The sequence below is a fragment of the Podarcis vaucheri genome (genome assembly GCF_965113315.1).
Source record: "Podarcis vaucheri genome assembly, chromosome: 18".
In the NCBI taxonomy this organism is placed as follows: domain Eukaryota; kingdom Metazoa; phylum Chordata; class Lepidosauria; order Squamata; family Lacertidae; genus Podarcis; species Podarcis vaucheri.
In genome coordinates this window covers 12,632,719-12,652,925 of record NC_138756.1, presented here as the reverse complement: position 1 = coordinate 12,652,925, position 20,207 = coordinate 12,632,719, and the positions used below count along the sequence as shown (strand labels likewise).

Genomic DNA, 20,207 nt, shown 5'->3' with positions numbered 1-20,207 from the left:
CCGGCGGTCCAAAGGTTCCCAAGGCCGAGGGAGGAGCGGTCGCCGTGGGGCAGGCAATCTCCCCGTCCCTCTCCGACTCCTTGGCCAAGGCCGCTACCTCCTCCGATGGCCTCGCAGGGCGGATTAATGAATAACGTGAGCGCCTGGTAATTTCTCCGTCTGAGAGAGAGAGAGGGAACGTAAGCGCTTGCGTTTTGATGGGCGCAGCGAAGAGGGAAGAGGCGCTGTAACAGCTGGCAGCCCTGGGTGGGCAAAAGGAAACATATTTGCTTGTTTTTATATGAATATTTGCGTGTTTTATTTGAATATTTGCGTGTCCGTGGCTTAGTGGGCTAGGGCAGTTGCTTGGCATGTAGAAGGGCTTCAGGTTCAGTCCTTGCTTGTCCCCCACCTGAAACCTAGAGAGCCGCTGCCAGCCAGTGTAGGAAGAATAGTCTGCTCCGTAGCCTGGCACAGCTTCTGTTCAGTTCAGACAAAATATTAAAATACTGTGATACATCAAACATTAAAAGCTTCCCTCAACAGGGCTGCCTTCAGATGTCTTCTAAAAGTCTGGTAGTTGTTGTTCTCTTTGACATCTGGTGGGAGGGCGTTCCACAGGGAGGGCGCCACCGCCGAGAAGGCCCTCTGCCTGGTTCCCTGTAACTTGGCTTCTTGCAGTGAGGGAACCGCCAGAAGGCCCTCGGCGCTGGACCTCAGTGTCCGGGCTGAACGATGGGGGTGGAGACGCTCCTTCAGGTATATTGGGCCGTTTAGGGCTTTAAAGGTCAGCACCAACCCTTTGAATTGTGCTCGGAAACGTACTGGTAACTCTGGAGAGCTTTGAGACTTCCCCCTCCGCTCAGCGGGTGGCCTGGATTCGCACCCAGCTCCAAAAATGGGCTCTGCCTTTGTAAAATCAAAGCAGCCAGCCGGCCAGAGGCGTCCTTTTTCCCCCTCCCAGAACTCAGTCAATGCTGCTCTTTGGTTATGAAACGATTTCAGGAATCGATCCTTTCCGCTGCCTAACCATCACGGCCGGCCAAATTGTGGCAGTGCTTTTTCCTCTTCCCTGGCCTTCATTTTTTCCCTCTTCTCCGGGCCTCATGAGGGACAGAAGCTTGAGCTTGGGGCAAAGGAGGAGACACCCCCCCCCCTAGTTTTTGCATCAACTCAACATTAGGAAGAACTTTCTGTAAGAGCTTTTTGTCTGGAAAATGTTGGCCTTCTCCTTCCTTGGAGGTTTTTAAGCAGAGCTTAAAATCGCCATCTCTCCTGGATGCTTTAGCTGAGCTTCCTGCATTGCAAAGGGGGTTGGGATGGATGACCACTGGGGTTCCCTCCCCAACCTGCCAGTGTCTCCAAAGTCCCAACTTCCTGCTGCAAAGAGCACCAGCTCTTTGAACAAACAGCGATGGCGGTTTTGGAAAGAGAGTTTCACATCTGCAACCTTTATGCGCCGCGAGGCAGGGGCAGGGAGGGGGGCTGGCATGCGCCGCAGGACTTCCTGCGCACGAGGGAGGGAGGGATATATATGCGCCTGCATGCGCAGCCCGGCTCTCTGCCATCCCCCCCCCCCCCCCGCGCAGGTCAGCTGGACAACCGTTGCCATGGAGAGACAGCCTTCAACCGCTGCTGGCTTGGCGGCAGAGTCGGCAGTCGCCTTGGCCCTCCGCCACCCGGCTTGCCTGGCGGCTGCTCCCCCCCCCACAGTTGTCATGTGCGGAGAGAGAGAAAGAGAGAAGACAGGGAGAGAGAGAAGGCATTGTTGCATGGGTGTGTGTCAGAGAGACCTGGGTTCAAACTCACAGGAATCTTTTCCCCTGCAACTCCAAGGCTTTAAGCCTCCTTCCTTCCCTCCTTTCCTTCCTTCCTTCCTTTCCTTCCTTCCTTCCTTACTTATCTTTTCTTCCTTCCCTCCTTCCCCTTCCTTCCTTCCCTTCCCTTCCTTCCTTCCTTCTCTTTTTTTCTTTCTCTCTCTCTCTCTTTCTCTCTCTCTCCCACGTTTTTCTCATCACAGTAGCACTGGCTCATGTGTTCTGTAGTAACCCGCTTTGCTTCTTAAGGCCACAGCTCTCCCATCGCTGCAAAACTGCACCGTGGGCTCCGTAGTGATTTTACTTGGCTTTGGTTTCAAATGGGCTTTCCTATCACAACGATGCTGGCATCTTGGGCTCTATAGTCTTAGGCCTGCAGAGGTTTCCAAACTTTTCATGTCGCCGACACGCTTTTTTAGACATGCATCCTTTCACAGTAATTCAATTTTGCTATAGCAAACCCAGAGGTTAAACTAACCCCCTTACAAGAGATACGGCTGCAGCGGTACCTATTTATCTACCTGCACTTTTATGTGCTTTTGAACTGCTAGGTTGGCAGGGGCAGGGACTGAGCAACGGGAGCTCACCCCGTCATTGCGGGGATTCGAACCGCCGACCTTCCGATCAGACTGGGTTTCCCCAGCCACTCTGGGCAGCTTCCAACAAATTAAAACACAGCAAGACATCAAACATTAAAACCTTCCCTTCAAATGTCTTCTAAAAACCAGATACAGTGGTACCTCGGTTTAAGAACAGCCCTGTTTACAAACTATTCGGTTTACGAACTCTGGAAGTAGTGTCCTGGTTTGCAAACTTTACCTCGGTCTATGAACAGAATCTGAGCGGTGGCAGGAGGCCTCATTAGGGAAAGTGCACCTCGGTTTAAGAATGGTTTCGGTTTAAGAACGAACTTCCAGAAGAGATTAAATTTGTACACCGAGGTGCCACTGTAGTTGTTTATTTCCTTTTTTAAAAAAAAATATTTTTATTAGTTTTTTTTAACATATCATTTTCAACAGTAATTAAACATGCTTTTACATCTTATTCAAATTTTTGACTTCCATCAATCCTGTCTGAAAATTTTCCAATCTAATCTCTCAGTATGCATTTCTTATCTTTCCTATTACATTTCAAACTCATAACCAATATCTCTGTCTTTTTCTACTTTGTAACACTTCGTATATTCCTCCTTACAAAACTTCTTGTAGTCCTGCTAATGTAATTTGTTGATTACAGTTGCTCTTCAAATAATTCATATACTTCTTCCAATCTTCTGTAAATCTCTGGTCACGCAGGTTTCGAATCCTTCCTGTCATTTTGTCCAATTCTGCATAGTTCTTTATTTCCTTGACATCTGCTGGGAGGACGTTCCACAGGGCAGGTGCCACCACCGAGAAGGCCCTCTGCCTGCTTCCCTGTAACCTCGCTTCTCGCAGGGAGGCTCCAGAAGCACTGCTGCCTGCAAGCATTGAGGGCAATGAAGAGCCATCATAGCTGGCAGCCATTGGCAGCCAGGCCTTCTCCATGAGTTTCTGAAATCTTTGAAAGCCTTGCAGGTTGGCCGAAGCACGTTGCATGCTTTCACTATGTGCATACATGAAGGAGGCCTTTCTCTGATCTCTGTCCTGATTCTCCCAACCTTGCACTTCAGGGATGCGCTAGGAGAGAGGGAGGAATAAACCCTTTTCCTCTCCATGTTGTGCTTTGTTGTTGTTGAGCCATTTAGTGGTGTCCGCCTCTTCGTGACCCCCTGGACCAGAGCACGCCAGGCTCTCCTGTCTTCCACTGCCTCCCCCAGTTTGGTCAAACCTTCGAGAACACTGTCCCACCATCTCGTCCTCCGTCGTCCCCTTCTCCTTGCGCCCTCCATCTTTCCCAACATCAGGGTCTTTTCCAGGGAGTCTTCTCTTCTCCAGAGGTGGCCAAAGTCTCGGAGCCTCAGCTTCAGGATCTGTCCTTCCAGTGAGCACTCAGGGCTGATTTCCTTCAGAACGGATCAGTTTCATCTTCTTGCAGTCTATGGGACTCTCAAGAGTCTCCTCCAGCACCATAATTCAAAAGCATCCATTCTTCGGCCATCAGCCTTCTTGATGGTCCAGCCGTCACTTCTATACATCACTACTGGGGAAACCAGAGCTTTAACTATACGGACTTTTGTTGGCAAGGTGATGTCTCTGCTTTTTAAGATGCTGTCTAGGTTTGTCATCGCTTTTCTCCCAAGAAGCAGGCGTCTTTTAATTTCACGACTGCTGTCACCATCTGCAGCGATCATGGAGCCCAAGAAAGTAAAATCTCACTGCCTCCATTTCTTCCCCTTCTATTTGCCAGGAGGTGATGGGACCAGTGGCCATGATCTTCGTTTTTTTGATGTTGAGCTTCAGACCATATTTTGCGCTCTCCTTTTTCACCCTCATTAAAAGGTTCTTTAATTCCTCCTCACTTTCTGCCATCAAGGTTGTGTCATCTGCATATCTGAGGTTGCTGATATTTCTTCCGTCGTGCTATCCTTTTGCAAACCTCTCTCATGTAGCCTTTTCCTCGCCATCTCTCTAAACTGGGGGGTGGGGGTGGGGAGACAACAACAAACCCCAAACGTTGCGCGTTTTCCAGGAGTCGCCGCATCCCGGGGATCGTTTCGGCGACCCATATCTGAACCGTTTCCAACCGATTCCCCGGCCCACGTGGGAAAGGAATTCGGGGGCGGGCGGGGGTTGGTGTGTGTGTCTGTCTCCCTTTGCTGCGCAAATCTCGGGAGGGGGCGCTGCGGAGCGCCCTGGGCTGGGAGGCCGGCGGCCCTCGGAAGGCGGTGACGGCGCCCCGCGGGAGGAGGAGGAGGAGAAGGACCCGTCGGTGGCCGGCGATGTCGGACCCCGGCACTTGGGGGGCTCCGCTGGGCGCCCTCAGCCAGCGCTCCAAGAGGTAACCAAGACGGAGGCGCGCAGCCGAGGAGCCAACGGAACGCTTCCGGGCGCTATTACGCACCGAGCGGAGCTGCTTTTTGGAGAGGGAGGGAGGGGAAAGAAGCGCCTCGCCGGAGGGATGGGGGGGGGAGGTGTTGCTTGCGGAGAGTTTGTTCTCATCCTCCCCGGTTTGTGCATTGCACAAACAGCCCCCCCCCCCCACCCGCACGGGTGCTTTTTGGGGACGTTGCCCGGCGCGCAAAGCTTGCAAAAGGGTTTAACAATCACATACCCAGAGGCGCCTCTCCTCTCTCGCCTGTGTGTGTGTGTGTGTGTGTGTGTGGCGGGGGCTTTTGTGCAGGAAGCCCCCCGCCGAAACATTATCTTGTACCCTAATTTCTGGGCTGTGACTTTTTTATTAATATATTATCCACCCAAAGTTCTTCGTCTCCTTTCTTTGTGTTTTTATCTCTCGCTGAGAAACAGGTTGGCTGTTTCTCTTTCTTCCTCTCTCCCCCCCCCACCCCGTTAATCTGTGTGCTCTTGTACAGATTAGGACATAATCCCCTCGGCCAGATTGTGAGGGGGGGCTGGTTTGGACCCGGAGCATCCGAGGTCACCCATCTCCTTTGCTGCTCCAACTTCCTTCCCCCTTCCCACCCCCCCCAAAAAGGCAATGTGAGGTTTAAGGGGGAAATTCTTCCCCCAAACTCCCAGATTGTGCCCTAAAATGAACCCTGGATCATGGGGGGGGGCGATTTTTCTCGGGTGAGAAGCGAGGCTGGTTCCTGACTCAAGCTCCAAGGATGTGGGGGGGGGGCAGAATTCCTGGAATGTGGTGGGAAAAGAGACGACTTTCAAGGATGACCCCTCTGCTGCTGGAGGGCAGGAATGAGGTCCAGTCGCTGGTTGAACTGGTTGGCCACTCTGAGGACAGGAAGCCTGACTGGATGGGACCCCCCCTTGGGTCCTGATCCAGCAGCCAAGCTCTTCTCGGTTGCTTAGGATTCCTCAGTGGAGCCTCTTTGAGCAGAGGCAGTCTACCTTAGGACGGTGGAGACGCAAGGCATTTTTTTTTGCTTTCGCATTCCGCTTGCTGGTTTCCCTTTGGGTGGCCACGGTGAGGACAGCATTTTGGGCCAGGCAAGCGCGCCTTTGGGCCTGATATTTAGATATTTAAAGCACCCACAGAGCAGAGGAGGGAAATCTGAAGATTCGGAAGAATCCTTGTTCTGTTTCGAAATCTAATTGTGTTCAATGTGTGCGGTTTGTTTTGTAAAACCAGTAAAAATCATTTCGAAAAGAAGAAGAGGAAAAAAGGAGGCTATTCGCACCGTGAACAGCTCCACTACGGGGCGAGATTTAGCAATGGGCATCAACTTGGGTGACTCTAGAAAGGAGATTATACAAATCCAGGGAGGATCTGTGGCTACTGGCCAATGGCTCTGTTGTCGCTGCTAAAGGCAGGAAATGCCTCTGAACGATGATGCGCTAAGGTCCAGGTTTCGGGCTTCCGTTTGGGGGCATCTTAGCGGACAGTGTGAGGACAGGAGTCAGGACTAGATGCCCTGATCCAGCTCCTGTGGGACTCTCCTTACCTTCGCTTTGTGGAGAGGGAAGGGGTCACACTTGCCGCATGGAGCTACCAACCCTTTCGGACGTAGATCAGTGTTCGAAATTCGCCGGGCGCATTTTGCACCTGGCTGCTAGCCCCTTGCAACTGAGTGAAGATGCCCGGGTGGCCTGAAATCTCTGCCATTTTGGGGGTCCTTGGATCTGGACCATTTTCGCACCTCCCTGTCCTATAGAATTCCATCCCTTCTGTTTTATCCGCGCCGTCGGAATGGATTTCAGGAACCGTACTTGTCAGGGGTTCAGAAGCAGAGACGCAGAGAAGGGTGGAAACAGAGAGCGAGGGGGAGGAAGCCGAAGGGAGAATGAGTGATGATGACGAACCGAGATCTCCAAGCCTAAGCAGTGAGTCAGAGGACTCCCAAAAGGGAGCCCCAGTGAGCAGAGCAAGGGGGGGATCCGGGGGGACACCCCAGGAGGAAGGGAACAGAGGAGATTCAGAGAGCAGCAGCTGGAAGTCGGGACCCACGCTCAAGACTGAGAGCAGCAGGGAGGAAGGCAGCCAGGCATCGGGTTCCGGAGGCCGTCAGCAGGAGGGAGGGCACGAGTCAGGGGTGGTCACGCCCTCCTCAGAGAGCGAGGCAACGGTCAAGAGGAAAGTAGAGAGTTGGGCGCGCGCGCCAAGTTCAAATGCAGCGGAAGCTGGAGCAGTAAGCAGCCCGGAGAGTGAGCCAGGTCCCAAAGCCCGCCGAAAGGAAGCGGAAGGATCAGGGGGGTCAGCGTCAGAGGAGAGTAGAAGGGAGGAGTCCCAGGGGGGCAGAAGGACCCAGAGACGTAGGGAGAGGCGAAGGAGGTGGAGCAAGGCTAGGGTATTAAGCTGGTGTGCAAGAGGCGGGGACTCAGATGGGTCTTCGCCGACCTAGGGCCGAAGGTGTAGAGCTGCACGCTGCAGTTCGGAAATGAAACCTGTAACTCAATAAAGACTCTTTTAAAGTGGACGCTGTGTGGCGTGGTCCTATGTGAGCTGGGACCTGGTAGCAGCTCTGACAGTAAGACCCATCTCATCAAGGCTTCAGAAACCTGAAACCTCGCAGCGGGAGCAGAAGCCGCTAGGGGAGGAAGAGGGGTGTCTGTAAGCAAGCTCACAAAGGTTAGCAAGATGACGGAAGAACAGAGGATCTCCGCGCTGCAAGAGGCAGTGACCCAGTTGTCCTCAGAGGTATTGGCTTCCAAGAAACGGGAGGAGGAGACTACAGCCGCCTACAGAGACCTACACGCCAGGTTTGAAATGCTTGTTAAGCAAGGGCAACCGGGACCCAGACCGGAGGGCGTGGGATTGGCACGGAGAGCAGGAGGGCTTGTGGTTCACTTCGATGGGACTTTGCAACAGTACCCTAATTTTAGAGCAGACGTAATGTGCGCACTGCAACTGCTGGCAAAAGACTTTAGAGATGAGGAAGAGAAGGTGGGGTTCATATTGTCCCATTTGCATGGGGATGCCAAAGCCTGGCTGCGCAATTTGTGGAGGGATAAAGATCCGGCGCTTCAGAATGCAGATGCCTTTATCAAAGCGATGGATGCGTGTTTTTTGTCTACTATTGATGTGGATCTTGCCAGACGGGAGATTCATGGACTAAAACAAGGGAGGGCGAGCGTCCGGCAGTATCACGCCCGATTTTTTGCGCTGGTCAGTGCTTTAGAATGGGATCGGGATTCGCCCCCTGTCAGAGACCTCTTCTGGGAGGGTCTAAGTTCTGCGGTTAAGGATGAAATTGCAAGGGGGGAGAGGCCCCGAAGCACGCAGGAGGTGGTCCAAAGGGCGCTGACTGTGGGGGTGAGGCTGGAAGAACGTCCATGGTGCAGAGATGAAGGACGTGGAGGGCGCGAAGCAGCGAGAAGTTTCTCTTTCGTTCCGAGGGAAGCAGCGCGTGCGCAATCCACACCTCCGCCAGGAGGGGGAGGGGAACCGATGGAGGTTGGAGGTGCAAGGGCTCAGTCAGCAGCCAGAGCCCTAGCACCGGCAGCAGTGAAAGCGAAGCCTCCTAGAGGGAACAGGAAGTGTTACATCTGCGAGGATCCAGGCCATTTGGCGAAGGAGTGTCCCCGGAGGCTCCACAAGCACACTGCAGCCTCAGCAATGGTGACTGCAGCAACGCAGCAAGGAGAACCACAGCAGGGAAACGACGATGTCTGGCTGGAGACGGAGGCACTGGGGCCCAGCCAGACGCATCTGTGAAGCAGTCCCCAGCGATATTGCAACCCACGGATCCCCTCCCACCCAAACCAGTAGTGCAGCTCACAGCATCTCTCCAGCTACCCGACGGCGTCACTATCGAAGTGCCGCTTTCTGTGGATTCTGGAAGCAACGCAGACTTTATAGCGCAGAGCTTTGTGGAGCAGCACGCTATACAGCTATTGCCTGCCACTCTGCCCCTGCAAGTCGTCACAGTGGATGGCAGAGAGTTGCTAGGGGGGCAGGTGGTGAAGCAGACGCCACCGATGGTGATGCGCCTTGGCAACCACAGGGAAGTCATCAGTTTTAATGTCACCCAACTGTCGGACACGCCCATTGTGTTGGGCATGAGTTGGCTGGACAGGCACAGTCCGACACTGGCTTGGTACCAGAGACAACTGATCTTCGGCTCCTCTTATTGCGCAGAACACTGCATCCTGCCCCGACGGGAGGGAGAGGAGGAGGAATCACAACTGCAGTTGGGAACGTTGCAAGCGGTCCCCCACAAATACGCGAGCTTTTTGGAGGTCTTCTGCGAGAAGGAGGCGGACAAGCTACCCCCTCACCGGCCATATGACTGCAAGATTGACCTCCTACCGGGGGCGACGCTGCCGAAGGGGCGGCTATACTCCATGTCTGAAGATGAAATGCAGGAACTCAAACAGTTCATCGAGCATAATCTGGAGCGTGGCTTCATCAGAGAGTCCAAGGCAGTGGGGGGCAGTCCCGTTTTCTTCGTGAAAAAGAAAGACACGCCCCAAAAAAGACTAGTTGTGGACTACCGCCTTTTGAACCAGATGACCAAACCGTCTGATTACCCCATGCCCAGGATTGACGACCTCCTCGCGACGGTGCGCAAGGGACGCGTGTTCACCAAGTTGGACCTGCGAGGGGCGTACAATCTCATCCGCATGCGGGAGGGCGATGAGTGGAAGACGGCCATGTTCACACCGCTGGGCACCTACGAATACAGAGTTATGCCCTTTGGATTACAAAATGGCTCTCACTGTTTTCAAGCTTTTATGCATCACGTGTTGGAGGGACTCCTCTACAAGACATGCGTCTGCTTCCTGGATGACATCCTGATTTTCTCTGACTCGCAGCAAGCTCACGACCGAGACGTGAGGGAGGTGCTCAGCAGGTTGCAACAACATAGACTGTACGCCAAGCTGGAGAAGTGCCAGTTCGACACGACGGAGGTGGATTTCCTGGGATACAAGTTGTCGGACAAGGGGATAGCCATGGACAGCACCAAGGTTCGTGCGGTATTGGATTGGAAGAGCCCGCGCAACCGGAAGGAGGTCCAGCGGTTTGTCGGCTTCGCCAACTTCTATCGCAAGTTTATCAAGGGGTTCGCGATGCAGACGGCAGCAATTACGGACACGCTCAGCTCCAAAAAAAAGAAATTCATCTGGACGGAGCAGGCGGAACAGTCCTTTCAAGCGCTCAAGCATCTCTTCGCATCGGAGAAGCAACTGCTGCATATCGACCCCAGTAAACCGTTGAGGGTAGAGACAGACGCGTCAGACAGAGCCGTGGGAGCTGTCCTGCTGCAGCGAGACCCGCAGGGGGTGTGGCGGCCGGGAGCGTTCTACTCCAGAAAGCTCAGCAAGTCGGAGCAGAACTACACCATCTGGGACAGGGAGTTGCTGGCCATTCATGCAGCTTTCAAGGCGTGGAGGCACTTCCTAATCGGCGCCAAGCACACGGTGCAGGTCTGCACGGACCACAAGAATCTGGAGCACTGGCGCACGGCTCAGTTCCTGAACCAGAGGCAGATACGTTGGGCGGAGTTCTTTGCTGACTTCAATTTCCGAATAGAGTACGTCCCAGGCGACACCAACATCATGGCGGATGCACTGTCCCGAAAACCGCAATACCTAGAAGAGGTGACGCCAGCGGCGGCCATGCACATCTTCGCACCGACGGCGTGGGCGTGTGCCTCAGCTACAGTAGACCTGGATGCGGTGCGACGTGCATTGCGGGACGACTCATTCGCGCAAGACAAGATGGCGGAACTGCTCAGAGGCACGGCTACCACGGACGAGTTCCAGGTGCGGGACGGCTTGCTCCTACGCAAAGGGGCTGTCTATGTACCAGGAGACGACCTTCGCGCCAAGGTACTGCAACAGTTGCACGACGCACCCACGGCCGGTCACTTTGGCACAGAGAAAACGATGGAATTAGTCGCGAGAGACTTCTGGTGGCCCAGGCTGAGAGGAGAGGTCGCGGACTACGTCGCGAGGTGCGACACCTGCCAGAGGGCCAAGCCGGTACACAGACCACCGGCGGGACTGTTAGAACCGCTGCAAACACCGTTTGAACCGTGGGAGAGGGTGGCCCTGGACTTTGTGACGGATTTACCCAGCTCGAGAGGCAAGACAGCTGTGCTAGTGGTGGTGGACTTGTTCACCAAGATGGCACATTTCATTCCGTGTGCGAAGGTGGCCACGGCGGAACAAACAGCCAAACTGTTCATAGATCACGTGTTCAAAGTGCATGGCCTGCCACGGTCTATCCTGTCCGACCGCGGACGCCAGTTCATCTCGTCTTTCTGGCAGAAGCTGATGGGTTTTCTAAATGTCAAGGTCAATCTGGCATCAGCAAGACACCCGCAGACCAACGGGCAAGCAGAGAGGGTCAATGCCATCATGCAGCAGTACCTGAGATGCTATGCCAATCAACAGCCTGCGACGTGGGTGGATTACCTGCCGCTAGCCGAGTTCGCTTACAACAACACGAAGCACGTGTCCACAGGAGTGACGCCGTTCTTTGCCAACAATGGGAGGAATCCCAGAACCTTCCCGGGACTGGAGAGAGTGGGGGAAGGAGAACCACAGACGGCGGACGCGTTCGCGTCAGAGCTGCAGGCGGTCCACGATCAACTCAGACGGCAGCTGGAGCTAGCTAAGCACGCCTACAAGGTGCAAGCTGACAAGCACAGGCGGGTTGGCGAAGTGATCCAAGTGGGAGACTGGGTCTGGTTGGCAGCCCACGCAGTGCCGACCAGGTCACTTGCCAAGAAGAAGTTGGGGCACAAGCAGATCGGTCCGTACCAAGTCGAAGCGCAGATCAACCCGGTAGCCTTCCGACTGGCGCTGCCGGAGGGTTCCAGAATGCATCCGGTGTTCCACAGGTCGGTGCTCACTCCCTACAAGGCACCTCACAGGTTCCAGGAGCCAGGGACGGCGCCAAGTCCGCTCCGGGAACGGACGGAGACGCGGGAGGTGAAGCACCAGGACCACATCAACGAGGTCACGGAGATTTTGGACTCCAGATGGGGGGAAGAGGGAGTCGAATACCTCTTAGCCAGAGAGGGCACCCGGGCCAGCGCCAATAGCTGGGTACCAGACTACGCTTTGGAGGAACCCCTGCTCAAGGACGAGTTTCATGCCCTCTTCCCACACAAACCCATGCCAGCGAGCTTCTTCGACGACTGGTTGTTCACACCCACACTTTCTTCCAGCACGTTCCATGGATTCGACTCAGAAGGGGAACCCGCACGGAGCACCCGTTCCCCAGAAGGTTCACCGGCAGGTTCGGCATCAGGCAACTCGTATTGGTGGGACGATCGACCAGAGGAGCAATGGCGCAGGAAGTGGCTGGAGAGGCCAGGTCGAGCGACCGACGCAGAGACTGACATGGACGTGTTCGGGGAGGACCTCGGGTTCGAGCACGGCGGTACAGAGATGGAAGAGCAACAAGTCAACGTCGACGACCGCGAGGGGGAAGACTCGGAGGTCTTCAGTTGGCGGCCACCCACGGGGAGCGACCTGTATCCAGCATTCCCTCCCATGATGATGGAGCGCCCAGCACCCACACCTGACAGCGGGGAGGGGGGAAGGGGGGGCTTCGAGGGGGGGATGGATGTCAGGGGTTCAGAAGCAGAGACGCAGAGAAGGGTGGAAACAGAGAGCGAGGGGGAGGAAGCCGAAGGGAGAATGAGTGATGATGACGAACCGAGATCTCCAAGCCTAAGCAGTGAGTCAGAGGACTCCCAAAAGGGAGCCCCAGTGAGCAGAGCAAGGGGGGGATCCGGGGGGACACCCCAGGAGGAAGGGAACAGAGGAGATTCAGAGAGCAGCAGCTGGAAGTCGGGACCCACGCTCAAGACTGAGAGCAGCAGGGAGGAAGGCAGCCAGGCATTGGGTTCCGGAGGCCGTCAGCAGGAGGGAGGGCACGAGTCAGGGGTGGTCACGCCCTCCTCAGAGAGCGAGGCAACGGTCAAGAGGAAAGTAGAGAGTTGGGCGCGCGCGCCAAGTTCAAATGCAGCGGAAGCTGGAGCAGTAAGCAGCCCGGAGAGTGAGCCAGGTCCCAAAGCCCGCCGAAAGGAAGCGGAAGGATCAGGGGGGTCAGCGTCAGAGGAGAGTAGAAGGGAGGAGTCCCAGGGGGGCAGAAGGACCCAGAGACGTAGGGAGAGGCGAAGGAGGTGGAGCAAGGCTAGGGTATTAAGCTGGTGTGCAAGAGGCGGGGACTCAGATGGGTCTTCGCCGACCTAGGGCCGAAGGTGTAGAGCTGCACGCTGCAGTTCGGAAATGAAACCTGTAACTCAATAAAGACTCTTTTAAAGTGGACGCTGTGTGGCGTGGTCCTATGTGAGCTGGGACCTGGTAGCAGCTCTGACAGTACTGAAAAATAGCGACCCACAAATCCGGCCCACAAATGGCAAGGAGGCGTTCCGTTCTGGTTTATAGTTCTTTATCTCCTTGACATCTGGTGGGAGGGAGTTCCACAGGGCGGGCGCCACCACCGAGAAGGCCCTCTGCCTGGTTCCCTGCAGCCTCACTTCTCGCAGGGAGGGAATCTCCAGAAGGCCTTCTGGAAATGGACCCCGGTGTCTGGGGTGGAGACGTTCCTTCAGGTCTACTGGGCCGTTTAGGGCTTTCAAGGTCAGCACCAACCCTTTGAATTGTTCTCTTCCCATCTCTGCCATATAGAAAACTCGCTGCGTCCTAAAAATTTGCTGGTGTCCCCCTTGGGGCTTTGGGGCTGCTGCTTCCACCTCTGAGTTCAGCCTCTGCCCCAAACATCTCCCCTCCAAAGTAAGCCCAGCGGCATTCTTTTGGGACTTACACCTGGGTCAAAGGTTCTAGGATCCGGGTCGTATTATTTTAAAATAAGTTAAACCAAAGGCTTTTGGGCCTGAGTCTCGGAAGCCTTGTCTGGCTCTGTTTTGCAGCGATTGGGAACTTCCTTTTTGGTTTTGAATCGGCGGCGGATCCTTTCGCAAGCGAAGCGTCTCCGCGCCACGAGCGGAAGAGGTGGCTGTTCCTCTCTGCAGTCGGGCCTCTGCCCCTTAATTCGTTCTTTCTTTTACACTCCCCTCTGTGAGAAATTTAAACTGCCAAACTCTCCTCCCCTCCATACACAACATACTTTTAAAGCACTCGGCTTCCAACGAAAAGAAAGTCCTGGGAACTTTAGTTTCAGGGTGCTGGGAACTGTAGCGGCGCGAGGGATAAACTACAATTCCCGGGGTTCTTTTCCTTGAAAGGCGCAGCTCAACGTTGGCTTTGAGGTGTGAGGTTGGTCTTAGTTCTATAGGGAAGTGTTTGTTTTGGAAATCACTACTCTCGTTTTGAACAAGCGGAGCGATGCATCGCTTGTTTTTTTTATTCCTCTGTTGGGAAATTGAGGCTGTCTGTAAATGGAACCGAAAGGGAATAAATTGGCGATCGATTAATCGGCAAATCCCGCGGTTGGGAGCGAGGAGGGGGCTGCTCTCGGGGGCTGCTAGCTCTCCAAGCTCGGAGGCAGTGATCCTTTTTTGAACTGGGAAAGAGCCAAGTTCAAATCCCCCCACGGCCCTCGGAAGCCAACCGCTGCCTCTTCTCAGCCTGGCCTGCCTGGCAGGACGGTTGTGCGGATTAAGAACGAGGAGGCGCAGAACCAACGCCCTTAATTTCCTCGGCTGATGAACGCGATCGAGGAGCAGGGCTTGGGGTGCGAGATAGCAAAACCGTGCTTTGCGTTTGGAAACCTGGGTTCGGTACGTTGGCAACCCTCGAGAGCAGAAGCGCGGGGCGGCCTGTGCGTTTGGCAACGGCAGGGCACCACTACTGCTTTTGCACCCGAAGCAACTGGGATCCGCTTGTGTGTGAGAGAGGCCAAGATCCGCAGAGGAAGAGCCTCCGTTTCCTGTTTGCGTGGCTGGCGAAAAAAGGCCCTGGCAGCTGCTGTGCTCTGTGCAACGGAGCCGATTTGATCTTCCCTCTCTTCGCCTTCCTCCAAATGTCGGGAAGGGGCTGCGTGGCTCAGTCGTTAGAGCGCGCGTTTCTCTTTATAATAATAATAATTTTTTATTTGTATCCCGCCCTCCCCGGCCAAAGCCGGGCTCAGAGCGGCTAACAACAGGTAAAAATAGCACAGCGTACATAAAATCACAGCGTCAAGTAATTAAAATCCATTCTAGAATCAATTCAGAATCAAATTAACGGCAGCCATCGGGTTAGAGTTTATATAAATTAAAATAATATTTATTGCACATCAATTAACTTCAGTTTACATATAACATTTAGCATACAATACACACTACACACACTTCAACAAACTGGAAACCCAGCCAGATGGGCAAGGTATAAATAATAAATTATTATTATTATTACTATTGTTATTATTATTCAACATAGTTACACCACAAACTCCAACTTCTGGGTCTCCTCATTGAGTCGTTTAACATTTTGCTGACCTGTACCCAATTTGTCGTCGTCTTCCTTTCCCGTTTATGACGAAGAAGATTTTATTGTATGCTTTCTCTGTCTTTCAAGATTCATTCTAGGTCTGCCAGGAGACGGATCCTATCGCACATAGTTTTTAATATATTCCTTAAATACTGCCCTTTCTTTATTGACTGAACGTCGCTCATCTTCTCCCTGTCATCCTTGCGAGTTGTAAATATCCTGTCATTTTCGCCTTTCGGTGGGCATGTTATCACCTTTCCAATTCTTTGCTATTAAAATGAAAAGGGGCCGGGGGGCGACCGCTTTGGGTGCAAAATGGGGCTTGGGTGCCAATTCTGGCAAGGCCTGGAACCTGCAGGGAGCCCCTGCGTCCCGTCGGTTTCCTGTGCACCCGACTTCCCCCTTCCCTTCTCCCTGCCGTCAGTTACATAACCGGACAACGGCCGGCTCTGCTTGCCCTGGGGTGCCCTCAGCCCCCTGTGATGTAACCGGGCATTGCGCCAGAGACAGGCACTTTGCAAAAAGTTAGGGTGTCGGGGTTCTGTTCCGTTTGTTCTGTTCTAGTCTAGCTGTGGGTTAAACCACAGAGCCTAGGACTTGCCAATCAGAAGGTCGGCGGTTCGAATCCCCGCAATGACGGGGTGAGCTCCTGTTGCTCGGTCCCTGCTCCTGCCAACCTAGCAGTTCGAAAGCACGAAGTGCAAGTAGATAAACAGGTACCACTCCGGCGGGAAGGTAAACGGCGTTTCCGTGCGCTGCTCTGGTTTGCCAGAAGCGGCTTAGTCCTGCTGGCCACATGACCCGGAAGCTGTACGCCGGCTCCCTTAGCCAGTAAAGCGAGATGAGCGCCACAACCCCAGAGTCTGGACCTAATGGTCAGGGGTCCCTTTACCTTTTTACACTGGTACCTCAGGTTAAGTACTTAATTTGTTCCGGAGGTCCGTACTTAACCTGAAACTATTCTTAACCTGAAGCACCACTTTAGCTAATGGGGCCTCCTGCTGCCACTGCACCGCCGGAGCACAATTTCTGTTCTCATCCTGAAGCAAAGTTCTTAACCTGAAGCACTATTTCTGGGTTAGCGGAGTCTGTACCCTGAAGCGTATGTAACTCAAGGTACCAGTGTAGTCCGTTTGACTTCCGAAATGTTCGGAGATGAAGGCACGGCTTCTGATTGGTGCAGGCGCCCCGGAAACGATAGCCGACAGCCGTGTCAGATGTTCAGCTTCCAAAAAACGTTCAGAAACCGGAACCCGGTTTTTGGCGTTTGAGAACCAAGGCATTTGGGAACCAAGGTACCACTGTATATAAAAAACCCCCACAGAATTATTTGCAGGCAATGTAATTCTGAGCAGGGAGACATCAATTCTAATCTCAGTCGCAGCTCCAGGCTTCCACTGTTGGACTGTTGAAAGCTGCCGTCATGAATTGCTTTTCAACATTAGGTGTTAATTTTGATTTTTATATTTGCGGGCAGGGTCTTTAGTCGGGGAGTGTATTTTTCCATGAGTTTGCAGACGTTAGCACTGCCCGCTGTTTTGATTATTTTCATTATCTCGGACACAGATGTTCTCGGGTGTGGAAGACCCCGGGACTTACAGGCATAGGGCGGTTCATACATTTAATTAATTGCCAGTTGCTTTAATTATTTTATGTGGCTTGGACACAGATGTGCTTGACAGCTTCAAATAAAACGCCCTTTTGAATAATGATTAAAATGTTAACTTGTGATTTTATATTGGAAGTTTGCTGCGACTTACGGGCAATGGAATAGAGGTTTGAAATTTACAAATTCCGGCCGAAGGCTAGGAATCCGAGTAGACTGCCTGTGCAGCTGGAGGTTCCATTATTATTATTATTATTATTATTATTATTATTATTATTATATCTGTGAAGGGTGCTGACAGCTGCCTCTCTGGGGGTGGGGTCTCCCCCTGAAATAACCCTTGCAATTAACCCTCGCACGTCTGTCTTTGCTTCCAGCTGCCGACGGAGCAACCGGAAGAGTTTGGTGGTGGGGACTCCATCGCCCACCCTCTCCCGCCCCCTCTCCCCGCTTTCGGTGACGACAGGTAAGCTGGGTGCAGAAAGCGGGGGCACCCTAGGGCTCCTCCTAGCCCACCCCCAAAATATCCTGTTTCTTAATCCAATCCATCAGCAACATTCTCCCTGTCGCAGGAGCGCCGAATTTAATTGCATTTTGCTTCACACATCATTTTTTAAAAAATTAATCTTTCTTGATTGAAAATCAAAACGCAGCGAAAGTTTTAAACAAGAGCAAAAGAAGCACAATGCATCTCTCACAAAGAAAACCGGAGAGAAATGTTTAAGGGTGTGGAATAGGACGTCCCGATTTTATGTATAAATCTGGAAAGTATAAATTAAAAAATGGCAGAAAAATAGATTCCCGAGAGCAGGCCTCTGCTTAAAACGCCCAGGAGCCTCTACCACCTTATGAGGAGTTTTAGAGCTGGAAGGGAACCCCCCTGGTCATCTATCCCAACCCCGAGCAAGCGCAGCTAAGGACGGTTTGTTTCCCCCCCCTCTCTGCAGCCAGCAGCAGCAGCCCCCTCGACAGCCCCCGGAACTTCTCCTCCGGCACGTCGGCCAGCTTCCCCTTTGCCCGCAGGTAGGAGTTCCGCCCGCCAGGGGTGGCATGGGCCGAAGCGAGTCTGCAGGGCGGCAGGCGGCGGAACAACTGGGTTTGGGAAGGAGGGAAACCCGGCCGGGGAGGGGGGAGCCTTTCCCCAGTCCCACCCGGAGCCTGAGCCTGGGGGTCTAACCACTGAACCATCCTTCCCCGAGCAGCGCCTTTGCTCTCTCCCCCCCCCTTTCCCCTTTCTGCCACTCTTTTCACTCATTGGGAGATTCCAAACTTGGGGAGATGCCAAACTTTCCGGGCGTTGCCTTCATAGGTTCTTTCGCCGGGTTGGGATGGATGGCCTTTGGGGGTCCCTCGCGACTCGGCAAATCCCTTGTGCTAAATGCAAAGGCGTATCCCGAATTTGGGGAGGGAGGGTCTTGGAGGAAAGGTACCTTGCTTCCGTTTTGAAGTCTCACCTTTTGCCTCTTGGCCGCCCCTCTCTCTCTTTCTCTCTGTCTTCCTCTCCCCAAATTTCTCTTTTTCCGGACGCCGCGCCACCAATTCCTGGCCCAGCCATGCTCCTCGGACCGACAGGTGATTGGCGCTTCCAAAACCACTTTATTCGCCTTTTGGTTTCGTCGCCAGCCACTCCGGAAATGGAACTTTATAGATCCCGCGCCTCAAAGGTGGAAGGAGTTCCTATCATTTAATCATGGAGGAACGGCGGCAGGAGTTACTGGAGAGGATACTCTGGATTAGAGAAAAACTGAAAACAAGAGAACCCCTCTTGCGCTTTTTGCATAGAAGGGAAAACGAATTGATCTATTTCGGGATTTCCTAACCAAGTAGATCAGTTAGGTCGGAGTGGCTGGGGAAACCCAATCCGATGGGTGGGGTGCAAATCATAAAATTATTATTGTTGTTGCTGAGCGAATCTTTCTTTTATGTAACAGAAAGGCAGAAAAGTCCTTTATTTTTCTCTGTTTGCTTCTTCTGCTTTTTTCGTTTTCCAGTTTTGTTCCCCCCCCCCTTTTTCTTTTATTTGGATCGGTTTCTCTTCTCGTTGCACGAAAAAGGTTTACTGAAACCACTCGCTCGACTTCTCTCCTTCTTCTCTTTCCAGGGCTGACGGCCGAAGGTGGTCTCTGGCCTCCTTGCCCTCCTCCGGCTATGGCACCAACACCCCCAGCTCCACCGTCTCGGTAAGTGCGTCTTTTCCTCCTGCAACGGGGAGTTCCGCAGGTGTCAGCCCACAGCACTGCCAGGATCCGTGTGCCCATTTGCTTTTTGGGTGGGGTTAGACACGCAGCCGAGACCTAAAACGGCGGAATTGGAAGGCACCCCTGTTTATTTATTTACTTTTCTAACTTCTATACCGCTTTATATTTTTAAGAAGAAACCTCAAAGCGGTTTACAGCGTATTAAATCAATAAAACACCCCTGAGGACAGAATAGGAAATAAAACAAATGTCAAAAAGTGGGAGCCTTTTCTCGCTGCTGCCAGGAATGTTATTTCACTTCGGGGGCCGCAAAGCTTTCGAGGGCAAAAAACTTCAAAAAACGGGCGTGCAAATGTTGACAGGCTCGTTTCACAGCCAGCCTGCTGTCTCGCTTCTCCATCCAGGCGAGCAATGGGGCATGAGCAGAGTGCGAGGAGGGTGTGGAAAAGGCAGGTCTACTACATTTATTTTTCAGATGTTCTTTGAAAACCTCCCATTTTGAAACAAATTCCTGTTTTGATTTATTCTTTATTCTTTCTGATAAACCATCTAATTTGGCATATTCTGTCAGCTTTTGGATCCAATCTTGTATAGAGGGGATTTCATTCCTCTTCCATTTTGCTGCGATCAAAACTCTTGCTGCCGCCGTCACATATAAAAAGATACTGCATTTCACTGTATTTCACTTGTTTTGTGCAACTCCGATCGCATCCCGGCTTCTGTTTTTTCCTCTGCCCTCCCCGTTCTCAGTCTTTCCGCTCGCTCTTCCGTCCCGAGGACGGCCATTCAGATTTTCCGTGTGGGTGCTGGGTGGCTGAGCACCCAAGGGTGCCCCTGATCTCCTCGCCCGCCTCCTCCTCCTGACGCTTGGCCTTCTCTCTCTTCCTCTCTCTCTCTCTTTAGTCCTCCTCTTCCTCCTCGCAGGAGCGCCTCCACCAACTCCCTTACCAGCCCACTCCCGACGAACTCCATTTCCTCTCCAAACATTTCCGCAGCACCGAGAGCGTGGCGGCCGAGGACGGGCGCCGATCGCCCTACTTCCGGCCCCGATCCCGGAGCCTCAGGTAGGAGACGCTTCCGAACCGCGGGCTCCGATTTTTTGGGGGGCGGCCGGAATGGAGTGAGCGGTGTAAGGTTTGCAGCGTTGGGTGCTAAGAACAGGCTTCCTCGACCTTCGGCCCGTTTGGCCTACAACTCCCATGATCCCTAGCTAGCAGGGCCA

The 20,207-nt window shown here is 53.3% G+C and overlaps 1 protein-coding gene across 8 annotated transcripts in view; it reads left to right on the top strand.

Annotated features, from left to right (window-relative positions):
* MAST3 (microtubule associated serine/threonine kinase 3) overlaps positions 1 to 20,207 on the top strand; it is a 55,968-nt gene that overhangs the window by 12,920 nt on the left and 22,841 nt on the right. For 3 of the 8 annotated variants that reach the window (XM_082206235.1, XM_082206239.1, XM_082206236.1), the window contains 5 exons: positions 17,165 to 17,253; positions 17,735 to 17,810; positions 18,339 to 18,359; positions 18,889 to 18,967; positions 19,889 to 20,049. In XM_082206235.1, coding sequence (XP_082062361.1) covers positions 17,165 to 17,253; positions 17,735 to 17,810; positions 18,339 to 18,359; positions 18,889 to 18,967; positions 19,889 to 20,049 — 426 coding nt within the window. Of the gene's footprint in view, positions 1 to 4,587; positions 4,716 to 17,164; positions 17,254 to 17,734; positions 17,811 to 18,338; positions 18,360 to 18,888; positions 18,968 to 19,888; positions 20,050 to 20,207 lie in introns of those variants that run through there. The other 5 variants (XM_082206241.1, XM_082206237.1, XM_082206238.1 and 2 more) reach the window with 3 other exon arrangements.